This window comes from Erpetoichthys calabaricus, chromosome 9 (assembly GCF_900747795.2).
Source record: "Erpetoichthys calabaricus chromosome 9, fErpCal1.3, whole genome shotgun sequence".
Classification (NCBI taxonomy): domain Eukaryota; kingdom Metazoa; phylum Chordata; class Cladistia; order Polypteriformes; family Polypteridae; genus Erpetoichthys; species Erpetoichthys calabaricus.
This window is the reverse complement of record NC_041402.2, coordinates 39,166,484-39,192,443: the sequence shown is the minus strand read 5'-3', so window position 1 is coordinate 39,192,443 and position 25,960 is coordinate 39,166,484. Positions and strand designations below refer to the sequence as shown.

Sequence of the window (25,960 nt, the reverse complement as noted above, 5' to 3'; positions counted from 1 at the left end):
AACAGATCAAAAATTGACTGGCACTGGCAGTAGCCAAAAAGAAGACCCATGTCCAAGGGACTGACGGCAAAGCGGTTCAGTCACAATTAGATGATTGATGAATCATAAGAATACAACCATGTCTGGAGGAAGCAGTGCCAGAATAATTTGGTAGGACTGAACATCAGTGCTTAAAAACGGGATATTGTGGGAGTTTCCTGGTTAAAACCGCTACTTAAAGTATGCTCTGTGTGGAGACAAAACCAAGAACACTAAAAACTAAGGTGGCACTTTGCACATTTAAAATGGGTATAAGACAACATGTATGAATTATCAACAAGAACACTCGCCTTTGCTTTCCTTAGCAAGCCTACTTTGGAATACTCAAAGCTTCAAATACAGAATCAAATCAGAGAAAAGGAACAATTCTGCTGGCTCTTTAAAAAGAGATACATAAAAGGCCATAGGAGTCCTCAAATCTTACCCAAATATTTTAAGCCCTCAAAATATAGTGCGTCTTATGGTATTTTTTTTTATAAAACAAAAGTAGCTGTGGAAGTAGTGCTGCCTTACATTCACAGAAAGGATGTTAATATGCAAACAAATCTGGAGAGTACGCAGTCTGGAGACTTCAGAGTTGTACCAGAGCCATTTGCAGTTGAAGTGCTTTGACAAAACCTTTATCACTGTAACAATTCTTACCCAAGAGTGAAATAGTACGAGAAAATCATAATCAAGTTATTTTATTTGCTTTAAACTCAAGATAAGAAAATAACCTTTATATAATGTAGTCCCTTTAGAAGTGGACTGCACTTCTAATCAGCATCTACAGGAAAGCGGCTTACAAGACAATACGTGGGCTTTGTCACAAGCCAAGATAGTTTACCAGCTACTGATTTATCTGTTGAAGGTTTCATTTTTATTGCAGTTTATAGTGCCAATCAAATCAAAATTAACAAACAACCAAAAATATCAATGTACAAAAATCTTAATGTGCGGACGCTCATAACCTTGAATTGTTAGACACATTTAAGACTTTGCCTCCAAGTGTTTATATAACATTAAGAATTGCCTCAATGACTAGAATGACTTTCTCCCATATCATCATAAAAGCAGCAACTGCAGAATTCTAGCATAAGTTCTAATGTGTACAAATGAAAAGGCAGTAACAATCTTGCTTCTATAAACTGCAAAGGCTACACAATATAATGTAATACCCCAGGAGAAGGCTGCTAGATTAATGCTGAGTATTACTTCCTTTAAATTCACAAGGACAAATTTTACAATGCAGTTTGAATGTTATAATGAAAATATTGGCAGCTCCTCCCTTAAACTTTAACACAGGAAGTTAAAATAGCAAAGTTAGTTTATAATGCAATTTTGATTCTTTGCATTTGTTAGATTATTATAAAACTATATAGAAGTAAAACTTAAAACATTAGAAGCTTGCACTACAAAGAGATAGACACCATCCAAATAAGCCCAAAAATCCCCACCACCTATTCAATACTGATTGTTGCTCATGTTATCCTGGCGATTAAAAACCTTTATTTTTGCTCCTGTACTGGCAGCATATGGCCAGTTTAGTTTAATAAAAATGTGTAAAGAACAAAAAAAATTGGTTGAGTAATTAGATACTGCTACTGAAAGTATATAGTAAATACATTTGTACTCTTAAGACTAATCAGTGTAGAGATCTGGCCAGCTTATAATACACATGTACTGTAAAACAGAAGAATTTTACAGTGGGGATAGAAAAGAAAAAAAAATAAAGATTACCAGGTGCAAAAAAAGGTTGATCATCGCCAAAGAAAAAAGTGTTAATCGTAATACCTATTACAACCTAGGCGAAGGCGGATGATTCGCAAAGAGTTAGGAGGATTAGAGCAGGCGAGGGGGGAAAAAAAAAGGATTCTGGAATGACCACACCAACCCAAAGTACGGCTCGGTTGGAAGGCACGCCTCATGCTGCATCTTACCTTTTCGATTTACCAAAGGTAGGGAATTACAAACAGAGCCACTCTTTGGGGGGCTGTAACAAGCTCCTTGCTTGATCACTCACTGGAATGAGGCTGTTGTACTCATCAGGTGCAAACTACAGTACAAGTCAAACCATACCAAATAGTCAGCACAAGGCAGAGAAGACAATGCTCACAGTACAGAAAGGCACAATCACTCATCATGGAGAGGCAACACAGATCACAGGAAGGCATAGTCAAAATGTCAGCTCAAGGCATGAAACTCAATGCAACAACAACAGGACGCACCACCACCAAAGTGTATACTAGCATGTTTTCACTAACAGGAAGGATTCACCCTCAAACAAAAATTAGACTGTTCTCTCTTAAAATTTAATTCAATCAGAAATCAAAAAAGTTTTCCCTTATGTTACTCTTAAAACGAAATGTAGTTAATCGATTTTCCCCAATATATAAATGAAAACCCATTACTTGCTCTAATCCTCCAACATTCCATTTACTTCTTTTCTTAGATACAATCTTGGCAGTGTGTTTTGTTGCTGTCACTTGCCCTTTGTGACATACTGTATAAACACTTTAAAAAGAGGTGAAACAAACAGTCCCACCACAAACAGTAAAGAATTAAACTTATCCAGTTCCACCACAGCCACTAAATGAGATGATACTGTACCGCATACAGCAATTGTGACCATAAAAAGCCACCTTGTCTATTAAACTACCAGTGAGGTGGACTTAAGCACACCGTTATCAGACATGCGATATAAGGAAAAGAAAAATGGTGTAACAAAGTAAAATCAAGGAGGCTAATATACGAAATTTCAGCTGTATAGTTTACTCAATTGTATATCTTGCCCTATTTTTTTTTTTTTTTTTTTTTTTAAACAGTAAAACCATCACTTTTCCATACTGCATTTGAAAATTTAACATAATCCACCACTGAGCCATGCAGGCACACCTTGGAAAATGTATAAAGCATGGTTGTGATCAGGGTGCACAACTTCAACCCAAAAATAAACTTTGTTTTTGCTAAAGTCAGCTAACATTCTTGGCTGGAAAAGTATACATGTGCCTGCAAGACTGATGTGAGGCAAGTCTGGTAACGGTTTTGGCAAAGTGAATGGTGCACAAGCCATTATACCCAGCTCCCGTTTCAAACATGCCCAGAAAAATGGGGGGGTAGGGGGGGGTGGGGGGAGGGGGGGAATGGAAGACACACAAAAGACAAACAATTGAACAAGTGCTCATTAGACTGGCATCACCATTCGCTTCACTGCTTGTCAAAAGTCATACCAAATGAGAGAAGGTCTTATCACTTTAGGACATGAAGAACGCCTTTCAAAAGTTAGCAAAAGGAAAGAAAATACAAGTTAGGCACATATTCAACATGGAAAAGTGAAGGCTGCACAATTTCAAAACACATTGTGGTGGAGACAGGTAAGCTTATCTGTTTGTTTCCCCTTCTACCCTACCACAGATGCTATGCGGCATCCGTAGCTGAGCTTGGCTGGGTAGAAGTTCAATTTATTGAATTTATGTCTTGAATATTCACTACCAAAGAATCATCAAGTGAAACTAAATTTTTACCCATGTTTCCAATATTATAAACTGCTTCAATTAGAAAAAGAGCTAAATATGTTTATCATCCTACAATAGGGCACAGCTTCCTCTTTTTTACTACAAGGATCGCATCCATACTGCCCACATATCCCTTTACTGAATTTTGGGTAACTATGATAAAGAAAGAGGGGTAAGGAAACAAAATATTTTTGGAATGTCAGATTAAAAAAAAAAAAAAAAAAAAAAAAAAGGGGAAGGATAATTTTAAGGAAGTAGACTTTATTGATCTCCTATGTAAAGGTCTCTCTTAAATAGGGTCTATCAATACTTAACCACTTTGTTACTATAACCATGCACACGTTAATGAAACTTTTAAAGCAAGGAAGAACTTACCTGGTAACCTTGAAAGAAACTGAGAATTTCTTTGACACCTGTGTTATAGGGAAGTCCTTGCATGCGAACCAATGCCCCCGGCTGTGGTAACATCTGGCTTTGTGAGGCCTGGGCTGCAACAGCAGCTGCCACAGAGCCCGGAGCAGCAAAGTAACTTACAGTGGTTGGCGAAACAGGGGGGCTGCAGGCAAAAATATGCATACATAAGTCCCATGTAACATTCAAAATTCCTTCTTCAGAGGACATCCTCAGCAATATATGCTATTTGAACATGGACAGGACACTAAACTTCTGATAATTATAATTTAAAGGAAATGATTTGGACAAACAAAACACAGGTAGATAATTCAGGTCCAGATGCTACACAATAAGGTTCTCACAGCATTTTGGGAAGCACATGACCAATTCAACAACAGTTAAAGCCACTAAGTAGTGAGGTAACTGTAAAATTATGAAGGTTGCAGTTTTGGGTTCACAGGTTAGACACATCAAAATGCAAAAAGGTTTTGTCTTTCCTCCACCCTAAGTTTATTGGTTAGTTTACAGATTGCAATAAATGGCAATTAAGATGAGAAATTAGTAATAAATCTGAAACTTAAAACAGCTTATTCTTTTTGTGTAACATAAAACTTTTTTGAAGGTAAAAACAGTAACGTTCTACTTTACAAAGTGATCAAAATTTTAAAGACCAAGTTCACAACTTTAAGCTTGGGATGGGGTGGGGGGGAAGTGTTCTCTCACTATATCCTTAAAAGGCACAGATTTTAACGGAAGACCCAAACAAGTTTTAGCTGATGAGATTGGGTCAGATTTTTTATTCAACTACTACATTTATTTTTATATAATTAATATATATATTATTGTGATATTTAAAAAGGTACCTACAGTGGAACCTCGGGTCACGAACGTCTCTGAACACATACAAATCGGGTTACAACCAAAAAGTTTGCCAAACTTTTGCATCTGTTCACGACCACACACTCGGGTGACGAACAAGCCAGTTTCCCTTCTGGTTCGTACGCGCCGATGATTACCGCACGTGTTCAATCTCTCCCTGTGCATTTGCTGTGAACTCTTTGTGCTCCATTTCGTTTCCCTTCCGGTTTGTACGTGCCACCGATTTCCACACATGTTCAATCTCTCCCTGTATAGTATAGGGTGGTCCAGATCTAATTATGCAATTTTCATTACGCTAAAACTAAAGTTTATTACATAGAAAAATCACCCAAAAAATCCTGGACCATCGAGAAGTGTGCGAACTGACGACATGAAGAATCATCTTTGCGCCGAACTGGAATTGTCCTTGCATAAATCAAAGTCATCCAGACGATCTGGATCTGCATAATTAGATGTGGACCGCATCGCGCAGACACACTTTGTGGTATAGCGGGTCCACAGCTCACGTCAAGAGGCCAGTTTTAAATAAATTGCTGCACTACAGCTGCCACGTCCTCTTCATAAAGTAGAAGCACGAGGCGGCTAAAGAGAAGAAAAAGAAAAGAAAGACTGAGGTTGTGGAGTGAGGAAGTAAGCAGGAAGCAGTGTGGAAAGAACCGGTGTGAGCGAGCGACCACGTGCTCGCAGGCATGCAGCTGGACAGTGAGCCCAAGCAGTGGGGCAGAAGGAAGTGGTCGCTCCAGCTGAGCGATCAAGGAGCTGGAGTAACCAGAAGGACGACGGCTGGCCGTGTAAGGCCGAGAAGGCAGCGGGGGTCACCAGTTAAAGAATGCACCGGGCTTGTTTTTAAAGAGACTGCTTCCAGCATTGTTTGAGCCTCGTATTTAATGAAGACTTTTTCTATTGGATTTTAACCTCCACTTCTGTTTTTATGGGATTATTTATTTATTGAAGGATTCTGAAAGCACTGCACTTTAATTTGGACTTTGTTTTTGATTGTTGTTTTGTTGATTTTAATAAAAGCACTTGGCACTTTTTGCACCATCGCCTTGCTCCATTGTAGTGCCTCACCATCGTGCTCATCGGTAACATTACCGACAGTGATGGGTTTAAGGGCTCCCGGAAGCGAGATGGTAGTATGCAGTGAACCCGCATCGTCACAGACTTTACCTCAAAACTAATCTCCTCTCCACCCAGTTCCTCCTCACTTCCTTCATGCCAGAACTCGACTCATGCAAGGTTAGTTTTCTTGGTTGTTTATGGTTAGTTTTTATATAAATTAAGGATTTTTCAAATGTTCGTTTTTTTCCCCTGTGCTTAAAACTCATTAAAAAAAAAAAAAAAAAAGTGTTTACAGTGAGCGGTTCGTTAAGGCTATAGCGTGAACTCTTGCAATGTTAGTTTTCTCTGTTCAAGGTTTTCTCAGTAAACTAAATGTAAAAACATTGAACAACACTATTACACTGTGCATTCTATGGCATAACTATTTTTGTGCTTAAAAATATTGAAAAAAAATATATTTATATGCAATTTGTATGGTCCGGAATGGATTATTTACATACAATCCTATGGGGGAAATTACTTCTGGTCATGACCCAATCGGGTTGCAACCAGAGTTTTGGAACGAATTACGGTCGTGACCCGAGGTTCCATTGTATATTGAAAATATATTTGAATCTTTTGAACAATTTAGTTTCAAATTTAGTCCTCCAGCTACACATTCCATGTTCTATATACAATTTTAAAAACAACCTAATTTTCCACAACTATCTATCCAGTAATGCAACAGTGTATAGGAGAATTTTACAATCTATACACTTCAGTACTCATTGGCTTAACTCCAAGTTGGCATGGTCTATATAACATTGCAGCTGGACTGTTATTGTGAAGTGGAAGCTTCTAGGAGCAACATTTACATTTGACAGAGGCAAAAAAAAAAAATAAATCAAACAACTTTCACTTACCAACTTGTAGCAAAAATAGCATCTTATGACAGTGACATGTTTAAAGTCACACAGCTCTAATACACATACCAGTTCTACTGCTAATGTTGGTCTATGGAGACTGCATAGCAACTGTATGTGCTTGATTTAACGCACCTGTTCACAATAAATATGGCTGAAATACCTGAACTGACTTGAAGATGTGTCCATTTACCTTTGGCCATAATGGTGAACATAAAGCAAATTCAAGAAATTCATCTACTGATCTTAAGGAATGAAGGGAAAGGGATCTTTCCAAGGATTTTTACAAACTAAAAAGTTAGCAAGAAGTCTTAGTTCTAAAATAAATGTTCTGGGCCCAAACTTATTTTACTTGCTTATATTTCATATACAAAAAATATCAGAGGAGGGTCTCTGTGTTCATTAATTTTTGTCAGTTGTGACTTTTTTTCTTTCAAAGCATATTGCACTTACTATGCAAAATGTATTTGTTTGATTCAACAGCATTATGTTAAATTTGTTTCCAAACAAAAGGGGGGGGAAAAAAAAAAAAAAAAAAAAAAAAAAAAAAGACTTAAAAACTGACAGGCTCACATCTCTTAGATTTCTGCCATTTAACAAATACTTTTCATTGTCAACTGTGCTTTTAAGAATAGGCTGTACACTGCTTCAAGATTAAATCCTTAATGACTTACACACAAAATAGTTTTAACTAAGTGCACCACAAAAAAAAGCATCAAAAATTGCAATTCACCTAGGGTAATAGGTAGTATAATTCATATAGAGTTGAGCATGTGCTTGTGCAGGGTAGTAGGCAACCGTCTGAGGCAAAGTTGCAGTTGTCGGCTGGGGAGTACGAGGTGAAGCAAGAATGGCTTGGGGTTGGTACAATGCTGCATCAGCTGGGATCACAGTAGGAGCAGTTTGGAAGGCAGCATAACCAGGTGGAGAAAGGCCTAGTACAGAAGGAAAACAATGTTATCTATACTTTCAAAGCAAATGTAGCAGCAAAAGTACTATTTACAATTTCAAAGTATGAAAGAACTTTTCAGAGGTTTAAAATAAGCACTTTTACCTAATACGATTTTAAAAAAAGCAAATCATTACGCTTTGTATTTCCCAGCACACAAAATGCTATAATACAATTTAAAGGCATTCACTGATCACTGAGCTGAAAATCAATATTTAGAAACTGACTCTTTTAGGCTATTCAAGATGGAGTCAATAATGAAAAAAAAAAACCACAATTCTATTTAGCTAATTATCTAATTACAGTACATGTTATAATCTATTTAAAATATTAAAAACTTAATTTAGATGACTACTCAGGATTTCTAAATCTAACTTGTCAGGCTATAATTAAAATCAGACTATAAAAAAAGTTGGTGTGTAGACAGAACACATGCACCACACCTAATAATAATAATAAAAAAGACACACATCTACCTGTATTTAAGCACTACAGACATTTACTATTAAGAATTATATTAAAAAGTACTGCACAGTCAAAAGACCACCTCTAGCAGTGAATTCCTTTAAAAAGTATTAAACTAATCCCAGTGAGAAATTTATAGGGCAGTTTAAGGAATAATCAACAATAAGCAGATCATATTAATTGAATTCTTTGAATGATTTAGTTACCACCCCCCTATATTATCAGTCTTTAATCAACCAGAGCTCCAGCACCTACCACACAAACGGCATAGGCAGCGAAGAAGCAAAATTTGGGACTCACATGGTAACTTACACGGAGGCGGGGATAAGCCACTACGATTTAATGTGCCACCCATTAAAACAAAACTCATCTCCTCTCCAGAACACTGAAACACCTCAACATAGCGATCACGCATCATCTTCTTGTGACACTTCTGGGCAACAAGAAAAGCTCGTTCAGCAGACTTCATCTGGATAAAAGCATCTCCTGATGGTCGGCCCTAAGGGGTACGTTAGAGAAGAAGTTCACATTGTAAACAAAAAGCTCCTATGGGCCAAAGTTTGTTTAGAATTAAGGCATTTATAACAAGAACAAGCAGATTAAACTTAATCAGTGACAAGTTAAAAAATGAAGCCACACTTCTACTAAACAAATGTACACAAGTGTTTCAGTAAGAAAAATGTGTGATGTTTCAACAAAAATAAAAATAGAAATTTAAAATACAAGCTTCTAAACATGGACACTAACACACTGAGCTTCCTTGGGGCATAATGACTGAGATGAAATACTACTTTCCAAGCTCATGAAATACACTTGAGCAAATCTAATACGCTGTTTTAGTGATCCAGCAAAGTCACATGGAAAATGTGCAGTAATGATATGCAAATGGTAATGAGGATATAACTAGTTTGTAAACTAATTGTACCATACAATTTAAAACAAACAAAAAAAAAAGTGAAATTTTAATACAAAAAAAGAATTATGCATTTTCTACCCACAGCATAAAAAAATGCTGAAAGTTGTAAAAAAAACTTGTGACTTACAGGTAAAAAAAGATAAACCAAATAATTTATTTCCATTTGAGATATGGTTATCTGAAAAGAAATCTTGCTGTGTCACCTTTTGGGGTGGTGCAAGAATCCAGTTTACATTGGACTCAAATATCTTGTTGAAAGAGTTGTAAATTTTATCCCCACTTGTGGTCAGAAAGTACTGAAAACTGAACATACTTGTATAGTACATGAGGCACAGCCATTACAAGGGCTACTTCACAAACAAGGAATGCATATTTATTCATACACACACACACACACACACACACTCCAATCCCTTTTATAAATGGTCACTGGGCAAAAAATGTACTTGTCTGATAAAACTGAAGAGTACTGCAATCACCACACTTGGAAAGCATAGCCAACCTGCTGGTTGAGGACCATGTGAACACCATGAGGCTTGATATCCACAGTAAACTCTCCCATAAACTCCAGGATGTCTTCAATGCTGGCTGTATAAGGAAGTCCTCGGAGCCGTACACAATCTCGTGTATTGCCGGTTGTTATGAATGGCTGTGTGATGATAGGGAGTACAGGAGGAGGGAGAGTGGAGATGAGCGGAGTTGACAGATACCGGTTTAATACCTGCAGATAGAAAATAAATGGATAAATCAGACTGCTGGAAGAGGTTCAACCTGAGCTCTGACAAAGGATTTTGATGTAAACCTTATCAAAATAAACATTACCTGCTGAACCTCTGCGGCAGTGCTTCGAAAGAGTTCAATGTAACGCTTTCCAAGAATTTCCTTGTGCTTCTTGATTGCATTCTGAGCATACTCCTCACAAGCAAACAACACAAAAGCATCCCCTGTAGGTCTCCCATCTGGATATTTCACAAAAAGCAGCCCCTCTTTTCCATCTGTCACAGGACAGTCAGTTCCTAGAAAGCCTAGGACATCATCTGCAGTTGCGGTGAATGGCAAACCGCGCATGCGGATTATCACTTGGTTCTCCTTTGAAAGGAACTGTACCACTTCATTAGAAGTACCTGATGTTTTCATAGAAAAAAAAAAGTAAGCTCATTTAAATTTAGCGGTGCACATTAATATCTAAAAGATCATTTATAATTAAAACAAAAAACTTTTTAACTGGAATTTCAAGCAAAGTGTTCAACATTTTGGTTGAAAAGTGCCCCTTCACATGAGGAATGCAGTCCTATCATGCCTCAACACAGACAAGCTCTCCTCACTGGAATAAGTGGTTAGCTCTTCATATTTCAGTCAAGAGCAGTTTACATACACATGCTACATTAAGATTGACAGAGTGCCTTGTGAAAACAAGTAAAAGATGTTTCATCTGAAAAAATGAAATTGGAGTGAATTATGAAATTGTATTTTTGATGGCTTATACTGTAATTCAATTTTGTTTTGAGAAAAAAAAGCAATAATTGGGAAAGCAATAAAAAACACCATGTACAGTTAAATACATAATAAAGACTTCCAAATTAAATTTTTATTTTTATGCAATTTTGCCTGGTTAAGAATCCTGAAATTAAAAAGAGGAAACATCAATTTTATAAATCCAATTCACTTCAGTGCCATGACCACTATTTGCTTCTTGCTAGTATACTGGTTTTTAAAAGCTTACATATTAAACGGTTTTGTCACAGATAAGAAAACTCATGTTTGTTGTATATTAACGAAGGACAACTTAGAGACTAGAAGTGCTTCTTGAATACTACAAAACAAAAAAATATATAATTTTACATATTTTACTGCCTATGGCAGTATAATGGGAAGCCTTCAAAAAATGTTTAGTTTTCAAAAAAATGTTGATACTTACCACCTACTATTTTTAAAAACTCGTCTCCTGTGGCTTTATAAACCTTTAAAAAAAACACATTAAACATATCGATATGTTTGAAATCAATCAAAAATATTAAAAACATTAGGACGGTGTCAAGCAAAAGGTAAACAAGCATTTGTTATTGGCATTCTAAAATATGCAAAACAATCTCACCAGTTTTAACTCAAACCTATTATGTAGAGGCCTATATATACCTAAAGAATCTCAGATTAAAAATTTAGAAAGTTGTACTCTGGAATGATTTTTAAGCATTTGAAATACTAGTCAATATTTAAGAGACTTCACAATTGTCCCTTGAATAAATAGCTACTGATAAAAGATCAAGGTGAAGGTGAAAAATATGTTTCATTAATGAACCAATTCTTTGGAAATCATGAAAAAAGCAATTTAAATGGTTTAGTTATGTTCCCAAAGAATTAATATGCTCTCTAACTCTAGTGTGAGGAATTAAGTTCTCAGCTGAAATGAAAAATGTCAGCTGTTTACTGGCTATTCAGGTAACAATATTCACACAGCAGCTTCTTAATGTTTATATGCACTATATATGTAGACAATGCATTTAAAAATGGCATTAAAAACAGTGCTACAAATATTTATGTATATAACCCAGACCTAAAAAGAAAAATATATAAACACTGAAATACAGTCCCACATTCAATGAAGCAAATAACCTAGAGAGGAGAAGAAAGGGAATGGAGGAACCCACAACAAAATAAAGGCTGGGCGATCCATATATAAACATTAATCACATACCAAGAAATATCAATGCCCATTCACATCCTAGAGTTTTTCTAGCATTTTAGGACTAAGAGGACCCTTAAACTGCTTGAAAAGAAATTTTCCATTATTTTCAATGCTGCAATTCACACATGTGTGTTTTAGCAGTGAAAAAGTTAAACTCCAGAATGCATCAGTTTTCAGACAAACATTGGTTCCATTTAAATCATTGGTAATGCTCCTAAAACTAAAGTGCGTTTAGAAGCGTTTTCACAGGAAGTCGATGCAGCAACTCATTGAAACTAGAAAAAAAAAAAAAAAACAGACCGCACCGTCATGAATGTGCAAGCTTCTGTCATCTATGCAAATTTTTTTTTTTTGCTGCAAAATGATGCAATTCCCCCCAACCCACATAGCAGTACTTGATATTTGTAACATTCATGTGTAATCCTGCAATTTTTCAGGATGCAGCCTATTTGGTAGGCAGCCCAGAAAGTGTCCTCTTGATTCCAGAACAGGGTGACCCCGATATATGCAATCACAGCACTGAAGGATACTGGCACTTCAGTAATATGATGGATTAAAAGCACCAAAGTCAGAAGATGCTCTTAAACCACAACAATCATCTCAACACCTCATAGCCTAGAAAATTGAATTGATATCTATTATATTTTCCCTATAGAACACTTTGAAAACTCTTAAAAAGCATGGAAAAGACATTACAGTGCTAAAAAATTGCTAAACACTGGAAATTTACAATGCTCAAGTCTGAATAGGCCCTAAAAATATGATTACGACTTTAGCTCTTACCTCTATGTATCTGCTACCCATGTGATGTTTGTGCCTCTCTAATGCCAAGTCTCTATGCTCTTGATCAACAAACCTAACCAGGGCCTCTCCATTTCTCCGTCCTTGGGCGTTGAGGCAGAGTGCCACACCTCCCCTGAAAGAATTATCCAGTTGTTACTATTAAATATTATACAAACACAAATGTTTTAGAGTACAAGATTTTTTTTTTTAGTACAGATAGCAAAGAGAACCTTAAGTTATATTATATGATGAAATTCTTGAAGTCAATACATAACATTCAGAAATACATGAGTAAGCACAAAATATAGAATACAAACGTAAGTGTAGAACATCTAGATTTTAAAGACCCACGCACTAATCTATGAGAACTCCAACTCTTGTTGGTCATAAAAGCTGTAGATTTTAACCATAACCAATCTCTTAGTAAGATGCAGATGTGTCTCTTTTACGGATACCCAGGCAAATATAAAATGCCAGACTTTTGCATTTCCACAAACTTAAATTTTAAAAATTTTACTGACACTTGTAAATGTAATGGAAATACTTTTAATGTATCATAAAACATGGAGTAGTTTCACAGAACCAATGCGTGTGTGTTTAAAAACAAAATAAAAACACCACACACTTGACCTACATTGTTTGACAACAGCTTTAGTACTTTACTGCAAGAGGTCTGGTTTTGAAACGTTGGTGAAAACTACAGATAAACGTTCAACACACATGCAAGTTTAAGAAATGTTTAAAGATTAATCATCCGGGTTGCACTAAAATTCCACTCTCAATAGTACAGATAGCTCCTAGTAAATGCAGAAATCAGTAAATGATCATTTAACAGGCTAAACTCTGTACTTACAAAATTAAGGTGAATTTTCCACAATTTCAGTGTAATATCATATTAAGCAAAATGGGATAGTTAGCATTAAAAAAAACAAAAAAAAAAAAAAACAACCCCAGTGCTAACAAAGGCAATAGATACTTGCCCACTTAAAAGATCAACAAGACCTAAAAATTAGCAAAACTTTAGAAGCAATAAAGTTCTGTTTTTACAAAACAGGTCTAAAATGCTTCAAGGTAATGTAAAATTTGTATTTTGTTCTTAAGACTAGAAATAAAATGTGCATCAGAATTTACTTAATACAAAATAGCAACACAGTTAACATGCTGTGTAAATGTGTATACACAATGTCCCTTCAGCTTTGACTACTACTTCCAATTTTGGAAAAATCTCTCAATTATAAAAAATCCTGGAAGGAGAACAGATTTTATTGGAGACACTAACATCCCACGAGACAAGGCAGTGAGACAAAAGGGCAGCTGCTGTACAGGCTTTTAAATATTCGAAGCGCTGTGCGACATGCATATCACACAGAAGCAAGCCAGCAGCTGAGCAAAGATGAGGCTTACATAAAAAAAAAAAAAAAAAAAAAGTTTCCTCGTTGTATCACCGTTTAAAAGGGGGTTGCAGAGGAGCAACCACATCTGCTTAGTGTGTGTTCAGTCCCCCTCTTGACAACGTGAGCGACAGAGATGCTAGCTCACCCCCGCGGATAGCGGGGGCTAGGGGGTGGGCGAGCGAAGCTTAATGACGACTGGAAACTCAACAGCAACAATGTGAGGATACGCTGAAGAAAACCGGTATTGTAGCCTGATATGTCAAAGATTTTCATTTGTGTAACAGCAAATTTCATTCTCTTCACCATAATGAAGTGTTACTAATAGCTAGCATTTCCCATGTGTCCACTACCAGTCACTCTAAGCACTACAGCAGCTCCATGATGTACATCTTCCTCTGTCTCTCACAATAAAGATTTCCCTCTTTATTCTATTGGGACGATTCCTCTCCAGCATATTCTGGCATATACTGGTACACAAGGAACCCCAGGAGTATACAAATTTGGATTGTTTAAATAAAATGTAGAGGTTCAAACATTAAACCGCTTTCCAAAATAATTTTGACAAAATCTTAGTATATCTGAATAAAATTTAGCAATTTGAAAATTATCCATTGATCCATGTTAAGACTTCAATGTTCAGGTCTACTATTCATTATTTGGACTAGTACTACAACTGTAAACTGCTGGAGAAAAGCAGTCCCCCCCGTCCCCCTTTGAAAAACCGCAGTATATCCTATATACCCACAGACATTCAATACATTTGTGGGGTTTTCATTCCTCCTAATCTTTAAAGGACTCTTCTGTTGGCGCCAGACTACCCCAGTACCACTCCTCAAGGCCTTCCCAAACACCTTCCTACACTCACTTGAGAAATACAACCTTCTCTCAAAAGTGTGCCATTTTTCAACTAGCTTCTCAATGTAGGACTTGAATGTACAAATTATTATGTCACAATTTTAATTTTCAGGTGTGCAAAAGCTTTCTAGGCTGCCTAAGAAATTTTAGTTTAGTTTTTATTAGCCAGATTTGAAGTATTCAAACATTTTGACCAATTCAGAATCATGGGTCAGAGCATATACAGAGATTATAGGGTGCAAGGCAAGAATGACTCCTCATTGCAGGGCCCACGTACACTAATTCAGCCAATTAAGAGTTGTCAAATTAACACACATGCTTTTAAGAAGCAAAAGAAAAACTCTTGCAGACACAAGGAGGCAGCAAGAGCTCAGGAGTCGAACACAAGAGGACTGATTGGTAAAACAGCATCATCATTAACCACTACAACACTGTCACCCTTCAAACTTAAATTACCCATACATTCTGGAAATTCATGCATTGATCCTAATGCTTATTCTTGGCACATTTTCTGTAAAATGCATCTAATAAAACTGGACTTACTTGGCAATGTTGAGACCTTTGAAAAATCTAGCAATGTCCTGATCTGAAGACTGCCAAGGTAGACCTCTTGCACGGATTACTGTTTCACTGTCCACCACCTCCGACTTGCTGCTGCAGAAGCAACAAAAATGAATTGCATCTTTGCTCCAAAGTGAAATTTTACTAAAAGTATCTAAGGTTGTTAACACTGTTGGAATGCGAGGGCCATACATACAGAGAAAAAGTTACCACCACCAGCATTTGTTCACATCAAAGAGAAAATAGATTAAAGAAAACAGAAGACCTTGATGCAGATGTTATTAAAATTTACAAAATTGAGCAAACAAATTTAAAGCCAAAGACACCACACTGACTCGATTTTAGAATACTCTATGTTTCTTCTATCACCACCATTTTGATGGCCATTTTCAAGATTTAACCTAGTTAACCAGCTGCCACTAAATATTTTCCAAAATTTGTTTTGGTCCAGAACAAAACTTTGGTAATGGTGGCAAAGGCAAACGGTCATTTTTTGCACATCATCTGACACTACTCCCAAACATGCCTTCCTTGGCCTCATCTATCTACCTTTAACTGCTCAATACCAGAGAGCCACAATCCTTTAGAGGGGGGAATGGGGGTAGTTCCCATAATTTCTTCTGTGTACTTCTCACATTGGCTATCACCACTTGTGCCCTTATCCCAATCAGCATTCAACAGGTCAACTAGGAATCAGAACTTGAATACTTTCTCCAAAACAACTCCACTGCCAACATCTAAATTTATACCGACTACATCAGCAGTCTGCACTCCACACTTTCCACAACGTAAAAGCAACTTGCCACCTGAAGACTAACCTTCACAACATTAGATCTTATGCACCCATCCAATAAGTGGTTTAAAACAGACCCCACATATTTAAGACACGAAGGCAAAGTTTGATCTAGTTCCCTACCAAATCCAATTTCACAGATGTGACCAAAGCAGCAGTTAATAGTGGTAAAATCATCCACAAGTGCAGTGTTAAATTTGAATAAACGTTGCTCAAGTCAATTAAAAGCAATCCATAAACTAGTTAGACCACTAGACTTCACCATCACTACCAGATCACATACATACATGCATATATGAAGAGGAGAAGAAAAAAAAAAACCTACTCTATAAGGTCTACTTACCATGCACCAGTTTCAAATTTGCATTTCACAGTTTCAAAGTTGGCAAACTTGTGATCTGCAGACAATAAAACAAACTGAATATGTTATATACTAATAAATTTACTGCAATGCCATGGCAGGAATACTGCTAAAATTTTTTAAATACCTAGAAATTTTGTAACCTAATGGATGGCATATCCTTTCAATCCCCATGCCATAACCCAAGTCACTTCTAGTAATGCGCCAAGCTACAGTCACACTGTGATGTCAAAAGTAAAATTCAAACTGCTAGAGAGGCAACATCTCTTCCCCCCCCAAATAAAAGCTAAATTTGTCTTTTACTTGTAAGCTTGTTAAGCATGTTAACCTGGTGTGTTTCATAGATTTGCAGCTTTAATAAACAGCATGAATATTTACTATTTGTCCGCACATGTCATACAGAATAAGTTTAAGAAACAAGTACTGTATAATTAAAATGGCAAATCATATCTATATAGTTACTCCAAGAATTATGAATGTCTAGCTAGTAAACTGATGGAAACAAAATACAGCTGTATACATTTTAAAAATGTACTGTATACTCTTAAAAATATACATTTATAAATGTAACTTTATATTTACTGATCCAGTAACTAACACCTGATCACAGCATCCCTAGTATCTGCAGGATTAAGCAATAGTAAAGTAGCCTAAATAAAGAAGAAAAAAAGAGGAAAAAACTGCCAGAGGCAGGAATCAAGAGGAGAATATTTTAGGTGGTCCTTTTAAGTTGGGCAATTTGACCTGAATTTTGACATTTCCAGGTCAATTTGGCAGTATTTGAGGTGATTAAATATCTTAGGAGAATGTTTTCAAATTTTAAAAATTGCCAGTCTATGCCAAGTTCAAGACATGCAAGGATTTACAAGTGGGGGGGAATGGGATTTGCATGGACCTATAAAGACATTATGTAAAAGGAATGATACAGATATGGAACTAGAAATATCCTCAAGTCAAGAAATAGTGTAAATTATTGTTAATAAGGATTCCAATGGTCTACTTTATACAATTCTGCACACAAATTCTTCTATATACACTTTAACTGCAGGTTTGTAACATTTATTTAAACTGCAAGTAAACTTAAAAATTTAAGTGTTAAGCAAATATGACAATGGTCATCCAGTTGACGCAAACCAGACTTACTCCAGGGTTCTGACAGTAGTTGCACAATGATGGCCACCATGGTCTTCACCTCACAGATTCCCTTTTCTCCCTCTTCTGCAGAAAGTGTTAAAACTAATTGTATGTTAAAGAAAGACTTTGTTAATTTGAAGTTAACTTTCATTGAAACAGATTCAGACAAATTACAACTGTTAAAAGCTAGCAGACTGCCAGGTTTTTTTTTTTTTTTTTTTTTTTTTTATATATATATATATATATAAAAATAAATAAATAAATAAATAAATAGAGTCCACACATGCAAACCATTTACTGAATGAAGAATATTTAACTTTTTCAATGATAAAATAAATGTGTTCCCAATAATCCACATACTTCCTCAAAAAAACACCCCACACTAAATGTAATCAGGACAGTTACTACTAATGTTTATGTATCCCTCCAAATTTGACCTAAAACAAAATCAATTTATGCCTCACTTAAATATAATGCCATGTCCACCACACACACATACACTACAACCCTAGAAAGGATACACTCTGCCATTGAAGAGAGGGTTTGATCTCTGGCACTGCCAGTGTCTGGGCAGCATTTGTGAAACTCCTTTCGCAGATCAAAAAAAGAATAAAAGCAATCTGCCAAAACCAGGTTCTGTTACAGAAGAAACAGAAAAATTACAAGAATAAGCATACTAAAAAGTGCACCAAATCCAACGGCATAAATAAAACTTACAACTAAATCAGATATTTAATATACAGTGATCCCTCGCTATATCACGCTTCGCCTTTCACGGCTTCACTCCATCGCGGATTTTATATGTAAGCATATTTAAATATATATCGCGGATTTTTTCGCTGCTTCGCGGGTTTCTGCGGACAATGGGTCTTTTAATTTCTGGTACATGCTTCCTCAGTTGCTTTGCCCAGTTGATTTCATACAAGGGACGCTATTGGCAGATGGCTGAGAAGCTACCCAGCTTACTTTTCTTTCTCTCTCTCTCTCTCTCTCTTGCGCTGACGTAGGGGGGTGTGAGCAGGGGGGCTGTGTGCAGCTGCTTCCTGAAGGACATGCTGCACCGGTGCTTCGCATACTTAAAAGCTCAAAGGGCACGTATTGATTTTTGACTTTGTTTTTCTGTGGCTCTCTCTCTCTCTCTCTCTCTCTCTCTTCCTGCTCCTGACAGAGGGGGTGTGAGCTGCCGCCTTCAACAGCTTTGTACCGGCGGTGCTTCGCATACTTAAAAGCCAAAAAGCCCTATTGATTTTTTTTTTGACTGCTTGCTTTGCACTCCTTTGAAAAGGAAGATATGTTTGCATTCTTTTAATTGTGAGACAGAACTGTCATCTCTGTCTTGTCATGGAGCACAGTTTAAACTTTTGAAAAAGAGACAAATGTTTGTTTGCAGTGTTTGAATAATGTTCCTGTCTCTCTACAACCTCCTGTGTTTCTGCGCAAATCTGTGACCCAAGCATGACAATATAAAAATAACCATATAAACATATGGTTTCTACTTCGCGGATTTTCCTATTTCGCGGGTGGCTCTGGAACGCAACCCCCGCGATGGAGGAGGGATTACTGTACATCAAAAGGATGAACTGGCCAATACAAGGGAGAAAACAGTCTTCCAAGCTCATCAAGCAAGATTTGGAATTTAGGTTGGCACAGCTATTAAAGAATAACAAATCACATCAAAAGGTGTTAAACAACTGTTGGTAGACACACTTCATTGTCCAAATCCATAAAATTCCATTTATTGTTTCAGTAAGACCAAAAAAGTCACTTATGAACATTTCACAATGGTGTTTCAAAATGAATTTTTCCATTGTTTCACAACCCATGAACTATTAAGATTACTGCTCCCTCTTCATTGCTTTCAGTCACGAGAATATTTAGCCATGATGAACTAAACTTAATTTTGGCTGCAACAAAAACAAAGTTTCAGGATTTTCCTTTCCAGGCAAGATATACTTAATGAAACAATCCTCTGAGAGAAGTATCCAATCTAAAGCACAGATATTAAAGTTATCAACCACTCTGATGACTGACTGGTAAACTAAAAAAGAGGAATATCTGAAGCTGTGGGGAAGATATGTATACTCTCCAAAACCTACTTGTCTACATTTACATAATTTGGCCAAATGTGTTTATCCAAGGTGACTTACAACATCCGATACATTTCATTCCTTTTGGTTTTCCAACTGGAGCACAGGCAAGTCAAGTGACCTGCTCATGGTCACAGAGTGTCAGTAGCAGGATTTGAACCACAACTTCAGGATTTGAAGTCTAAAGCCTTAACCACTACACCATACTGCCTGGTATACAGTTTGTTCAAAGTACAGGTCACTGAAGATGCCTGTACTGTGTACACTGAATGAAGGGAAAAAAATGGAGAAAAAAAAATGAAATAGGCATATAACTTTAATTCAGTAGTCATGGATTGGCTACTTTTTCTGCATTAATACTTCCTCCATTAAGTGTAATGGTGCTACAGTACATTGCACATCTTTCTCTGATACACAATCATTTTATTATTGTTTTTTAACCAGGAGAGAGAGAGAGAGAGAGAATGTAAATAACTACCAATTTACATATATGAAACAAAACTGAAATATATATGAAAGTAAATTACTACCTTTTTGGAAGCCTCTGGATGGATGACTTGTCGGACAAGCTGGGGTCCATCTGTGCAAAGGACATAAGAGTTCCTGCCAAGTGACTTTAGCTCACTAGAGATAGACTGCTGAAACTAAGGAAATGAAGTTTAAGATTAGTAGCGATTTTTTTTTTAAAAAGCATAGCATAAATTAACAGAATAGTTAGAAGGAATATAATGAAAGAAAAGGTTAAACAAGTTACATACATTTAATATGTACACAAAATGCCAAAATCCACAATAAAGTCTTAAAGTTCATACCCTACATAACTGTTTATGCAGGGGGCTTTTAGTACAAGGATGAAACCCAGGACTACAAAAAGTTTAACCGGCTTGCAGTTAGTATGTTTTCATTCAAAACAAGGTTAGAAGCCTTTGAGTCACTCTGATCAAATATTTCATGATACTAAGCTATCTGCTTATCAGACAGGTTTTTGTCAGTTAAGTCAGGTTGCTCAACTGCTTTAGGTGACTGCAATCCAAAGAAAGGCAGAAAACACAAGATACTATAGTAGGGTACACAAATATAATAGAAAGCATAAACCACTATGAGAACAGTTCTTGTGAAAGCAGCTTCCACTTCTGGAGTCAGTTAAGCCATTTTAAAGTTCATTTAACTCAAGTCAAAACAATCACTATACAACACAAAATTACATATGCACCCAGCCGAAAGCAAAACAAATCTTTCATTAGCAAGAACACAAGTAAGAGCTTATGCAAACAATTGTATACAGTCAAACCCGAGGGATATATTAAGGCATTAGACTGTATTTACAGCAAGTTAGTGAATCTGAATGTTACAGGACTCATTTAAATAACATTTTTATGGGGTTTTTTTTTCAGGCCTAATGAATTAACTAAAAAATGTTTTAAGTGATGATGAACGTCAGCACTTTGGTTTTCAATCTGTGAAATGACCACAGCTACATTTTCTAAAAAGAAGCACCTATTAAAATTAAAAACTATACCCCCACACCCCCTAAATCAGGCATGAATGTAAATTAGGAGAATACTGCTTTCTAGGGCACTACAATATTGAAAATGCACACAAATTGGAACAAACAAAATATTCAGTATAGACAACTTCTGCTGTGGATCCCATCATAACTAGTCTGGTAACTTTGACAATTGTTTTCAAGTCAGTGTTGGAAATTTTTTTTTTTTGGCAGACATTTTCCAGGCTACATATGAAAGCTTGAGAGTGGATTCATTGTTTGCATAAAACCTCACAGAAACACCCTTTGTCAATATCTTTAATACTTTACTCAACAATGTAAAAACTAAGTTGCAGTTTCAGGTTTCTGGACAAAAGCCGTATTCAATGATATAGTGGTTTAAACAGTAGCCTTATCAGTTCCTAATAATTTTGAGGTGGGAGTTGTCGACTACAGGACAAAATGTTAAAAGCAATTCAATTTTACCCAAGTTCAAACACAAAAGTTATTTTCTAATGTGTTAAAATATTTAAGGGGCAGTACAGTGGTACCACTGCTGCCTCGCAGTAAGGAGACCTGGGTTCGCTTCCCGGGTCCTCCCTGCATGGAGCTTGCATGTTCTCCCAGTGTCTGTGTGGGTTTTCTCCGGGTGCTATGGTTTCCTCCCACAGTCCAAAGCTGTTCAGATTAGGCGCATTGGCGATCGCAAATTGTCCCTAGTGTGTGCTGTGTGTGTGTGTGTGTGTGTGTGTGTGTGTGTCCTGCGGTGGGCTGGCGCCCTGCCTGGGGTTTGTTCCTGCCTTGTGCTGGCTGGGATTGGTTCTAGCAGAACCCCCCGTGACCCTGTGTTAGGATATAGCAGGTTAATAATAATTCATTACATTTATATAGCGCTTTTCTCAGTACTCAAAGCGCTATCCACACAGGGAGGAACCGGGAAGCAAACCCACAATCTTGTTGGAGACTGACTAAAATTTAATGATTTGCTTTTACTACAAAGCATTTAACAAGCATACAACTTCACAAAAAAGGAAAGCAATACTACAAATATGGATTACAATTAGCAACTTTTAAACAAAGTACAATTTCTAATCATGATAGACAAATTATCAGAATTCCAGAACAAATGCAGTTAATCATATAACTTCAAAAGAAAGAAAAGGCCAAAAAGCTTTCCTTTTAATGTTAGTCTTTTACTTGGGTTAATTTTATTAAAAAGTACCTAGAAGAAAAATGGTAACTCTGAAAATGAGTGCTTGACCCTCTGAAAATGTGCTTATTGTTGAAGCAGCACACCAATACTTTTAGTCCTTGCCAAGGGCATAAAGCACTTGTGCTAAGGCCATGTTGATCTTTTGCCCTGGCTCTATTGATTACATCTCTGTAGCTGGGACTGTTTACTCTTCCCTGGAATGTTTTATTTGAACTGTAAGGCAGAACCAGTCAGACAACACTGCCAATACTCAGGGGGCAACTCAACACATCAAAGATAACATACAAGAGTCCTCCCACCCAGAGAAGCCCATTCTCAGGAGTCAATTAACCAAGGTGGCTACTTAAAAGGACAACACCCATTATTTAGAAAAGTGCTGTTCTAAGCAACAGGATCCAACATGCCTCTATGCGCCACTAAAGGTGCAATAGGGCTGGGTTTACCTGCAAAGCAGATAAACAACTGAGGAAATAAAAACAATGTATTTATAGGATGAAGAAACAATTATCAGATGTCAAAATGAAATTATATATAATAATAATAATAATAATAATTCATTACATTTATATAGCGCTTTTCTCAGTACTCAAATATATACACACACGTGTGTGTGTGTGTATGTAATAAATTACATACATACATATATACACACACACACATATTATATATATATATATATATATATATATATATATATATATATATATACATACATATACACACACATATATACACACACACAAGTTTTAGGCTGTAAACAAAATGCTTTCAGAAATATAAATAATGATTGTTTATTGTTATCAATTTACAAAATGCAAAGTGAGCGAACAAAAGATAAATCTAAATCAAATCAATATTTGGTCTTACTACCTTTTGCCTTCAAACCAGCATCAATTCTTATAGGTTCACTTGCAAAGTCAGGGATTTTGTAGGATTAGTGTCAGGTGCATGATCAACCAATTATACCAAACAGGTGCTAATGATCATCAATGTCTCACGTAGGTTGAAACACAGTCATTAACTGAAACAGAAACCGCTGTGTAGGAGGCTTAAAACTGGGTGAGGAACAGCCAAACTCTGCTACCAAGGTGAGGTTGTGGAAGACAGTTTCATGTCATGGCAAGATTGAGCACAGCAACAAGACATAAGGTAGTTATACTGCATCAGCAAGGTCTCTCCCAGATAAAGATTTCATAGCAGACTGGGGTTTCAAGATGTGCTGTTCAAGCTCTTTTGAAGAAGCACAAAGAAACGGGCAACGTTGAGGATCGTAGACGCAGTGGTCGGCCAAGGAAACTTAGTGCAGCAGATGAAAGACACATCAAGCTTATTACCCTTTGAAATCTGAAGATGTCCAGCAGTGCCATCAGCTCCGAATACCATGACAAATGTTTACATTAATATATAGTGGAGACATTAGCTGGTTAATAACCTTTATTAAGAATATTAATCCTGTTTGGCATTAACCCAAACGAGACTTGGGCTTGAAACTATGTAAATACAGTTAAGCCCAAGTCAAACTCTGGGTAATCTATAATGATCCACTTTACAGTGTTAAGCCCAAATCTCTCTTGGGAGAGTATTTTGCTGCCATCATGTTAATTAAATATAATGCTACAAAATGTCATGAACATTTCTATGCATTCTGCCATTTTATGGTTCTCAATATATGAGAGGGTAACCTTCAAACAAAAACAATGACAAATGAAAAACCATAAAAACCAGTTTTAGAACAAACTAAAATTGAACCATTGCTGTAAATCAGACAGTGAGGACAAGGTGAACCAGTCAAATGTTGACACTGGTTCCAAACTGCCAAGTTTTGGTGATGTGTGTGTGTTTGATGTCTTCTTTATGCTACTGCACCTCCTTTGTTGCCCTTTTTTTTTTTTAAAATTTCGTCTTATACGATTTCTCGTATTAGAAATTTGTTAGTTTTCACATACCCCTTGGGGTTAGAGCGCAGGGTCAGCCATTGTACAGCACCCCTGGAGCAATTACAGGTTAAGGGTCTTGCTCAAGGGCCCAGCAGAGTAGGATTTCTTTTGGCAGTGACGGGGATTCGAACCGGCAACCTTCTGGATACCAGCGCAGATCCATTTAGGGGTGATCCCGGTCTAAAGATGTCTGTTGATCATGATTATCACAACTATTTAGGATAGTCTAGTGGAGAAAATAGTTGCTGAAATGAGCCGTTATGCAGTGCAGGAAAAGTCACAGTAAACCACTTGCTTGTTGCAATCGCTGGCAGCTTGCCATTGCAGAGGATAGTGGGGTGCTTTAGAGTCCAATACTGTAGGGCATAGTGGGAAAAATCAGTCCAAAGATGGCTTTAGTCCTCAAACTGGTTGTTCTAGACATCCATTTTCATCGCAGTTATGGAGGGTCATCTTACTCATTAGAAAACAGCTGCATTTCATGATGGCCATGATGAAGCCAATCATCTAACTGTACAAACATGGCATGTGTATCAGGCGATCATTAAAAATATGCAGAAGTTGTAGGTTTCACATTGTAACACAAGCATTGATGAAATGCCTCATGGATTACAAGGGAAGGCTTTTGTGGATATAGTACATTACATCCAAATGGGTATAATTTGGTATCAAATTCTATGTGCTGTGCAAGGCAAGCTCCACCTCAACCTGGAATTGGATTCTTTACACTGGTAGAGGGATGGCAAGTACAGTTAGTAAGGTGTTGCTACAACATCTGTGCTATCACTGGCAGACGCAAAGTTCTTATACTGCACCTGAACTGTTCAATACTTTAAATAATAATTGAAGCATACAGCACTGTACGATCAAACCACCAAGATGTGCCTGGTGACTTCAGTCACATGAATGTACAGTACCAAACTGCAGCAGCGTTGGCAAAAAAAATGCCGATCAAGTGTAAGGACTAAAAGAGATCTACCTCCTAAGCACTGTTCACAACACAGCAACCATTAATGTTTGAGAGGAAATGTGGAATTCACGATGTTCTGCATTGTAGTAGTCTTCAATAACACAATGGGCAATGTTGATTGGCACTGGATTTCTACTCCTGCGCCATGAACAAGCAACCAAAAAAAAAAAAAAAAAAACCTTTTGGTTCAATCTGCTCGTATAGTACCTTTGTGCGTTTGCATAGTTTTTTATTTAAAAAAAAAAAAAAAAAAACAACACTCACAAATATACTAAATCTGCATCAGTACAGCAGTGGACAATAGGCATACTTTTCCTAATGCAATTATGATTATGCCAATGTTTTGGTATTTAGAGGTTATTGGGGTTGAATTCAGCTTCTCCAGGGATTAACATTATGCAAAACTGGTTAATGGACAAGTCCATTACATTCAAATGTCACACACCTGATACTTTTAAAATTTTCCAAATCTCCTCCTGCTTTTTTTTTTTTTAAAATGTGTGCACTTTAAGGGTTCCTTTGTGAATTCAAATGTGATTAGACATTGCAATTGCTTTTACCCATACACAAATGCGGAATTGGTCATTAAATTGGACTGACT

At 36.7% G+C, this 25,960-nt stretch overlaps 1 protein-coding gene across 6 annotated transcripts in view; it reads right to left on the bottom strand.

Moving 5' to 3' along the window:
* Positions 1-25,960, bottom strand: part of esrp2 (epithelial splicing regulatory protein 2) — a 43,878-nt gene that overhangs the window by 4,605 nt on the left and 13,313 nt on the right. For 2 of the 6 annotated variants that reach the window (XM_028809330.2, XM_028809329.2), the window contains 12 exons: positions 20,284-20,397; positions 18,188-18,302; positions 17,676-17,768; positions 16,515-16,569; positions 15,361-15,471; positions 12,569-12,701; positions 11,018-11,060; positions 9,922-10,223; positions 9,602-9,820; positions 8,484-8,682; positions 7,503-7,704; positions 3,909-4,089 (listed from right to left, as the gene is read on the bottom strand). In XM_028809330.2, coding sequence (XP_028665163.1) covers positions 3,909-4,089; positions 7,503-7,704; positions 8,484-8,682; positions 9,602-9,820; positions 9,922-10,223; positions 11,018-11,060; positions 12,569-12,701; positions 15,361-15,471; positions 16,515-16,569; positions 17,676-17,768; positions 18,188-18,302; positions 20,284-20,397 — 1,767 coding nt within the window. Of the gene's footprint in view, positions 1-1,958; positions 2,075-3,908; positions 4,090-7,502; positions 7,705-8,483; positions 8,683-9,601; positions 9,821-9,921; positions 10,224-11,017; positions 11,061-12,568; positions 12,702-15,360; positions 15,472-16,514; positions 16,570-17,675; positions 17,769-18,187; positions 18,303-20,283; positions 20,398-25,960 lie in introns of all 6 variants that reach the window. The other 4 variants (XM_051931685.1, XM_028809335.2, XM_028809332.2 and 1 more) reach the window with 4 other exon arrangements.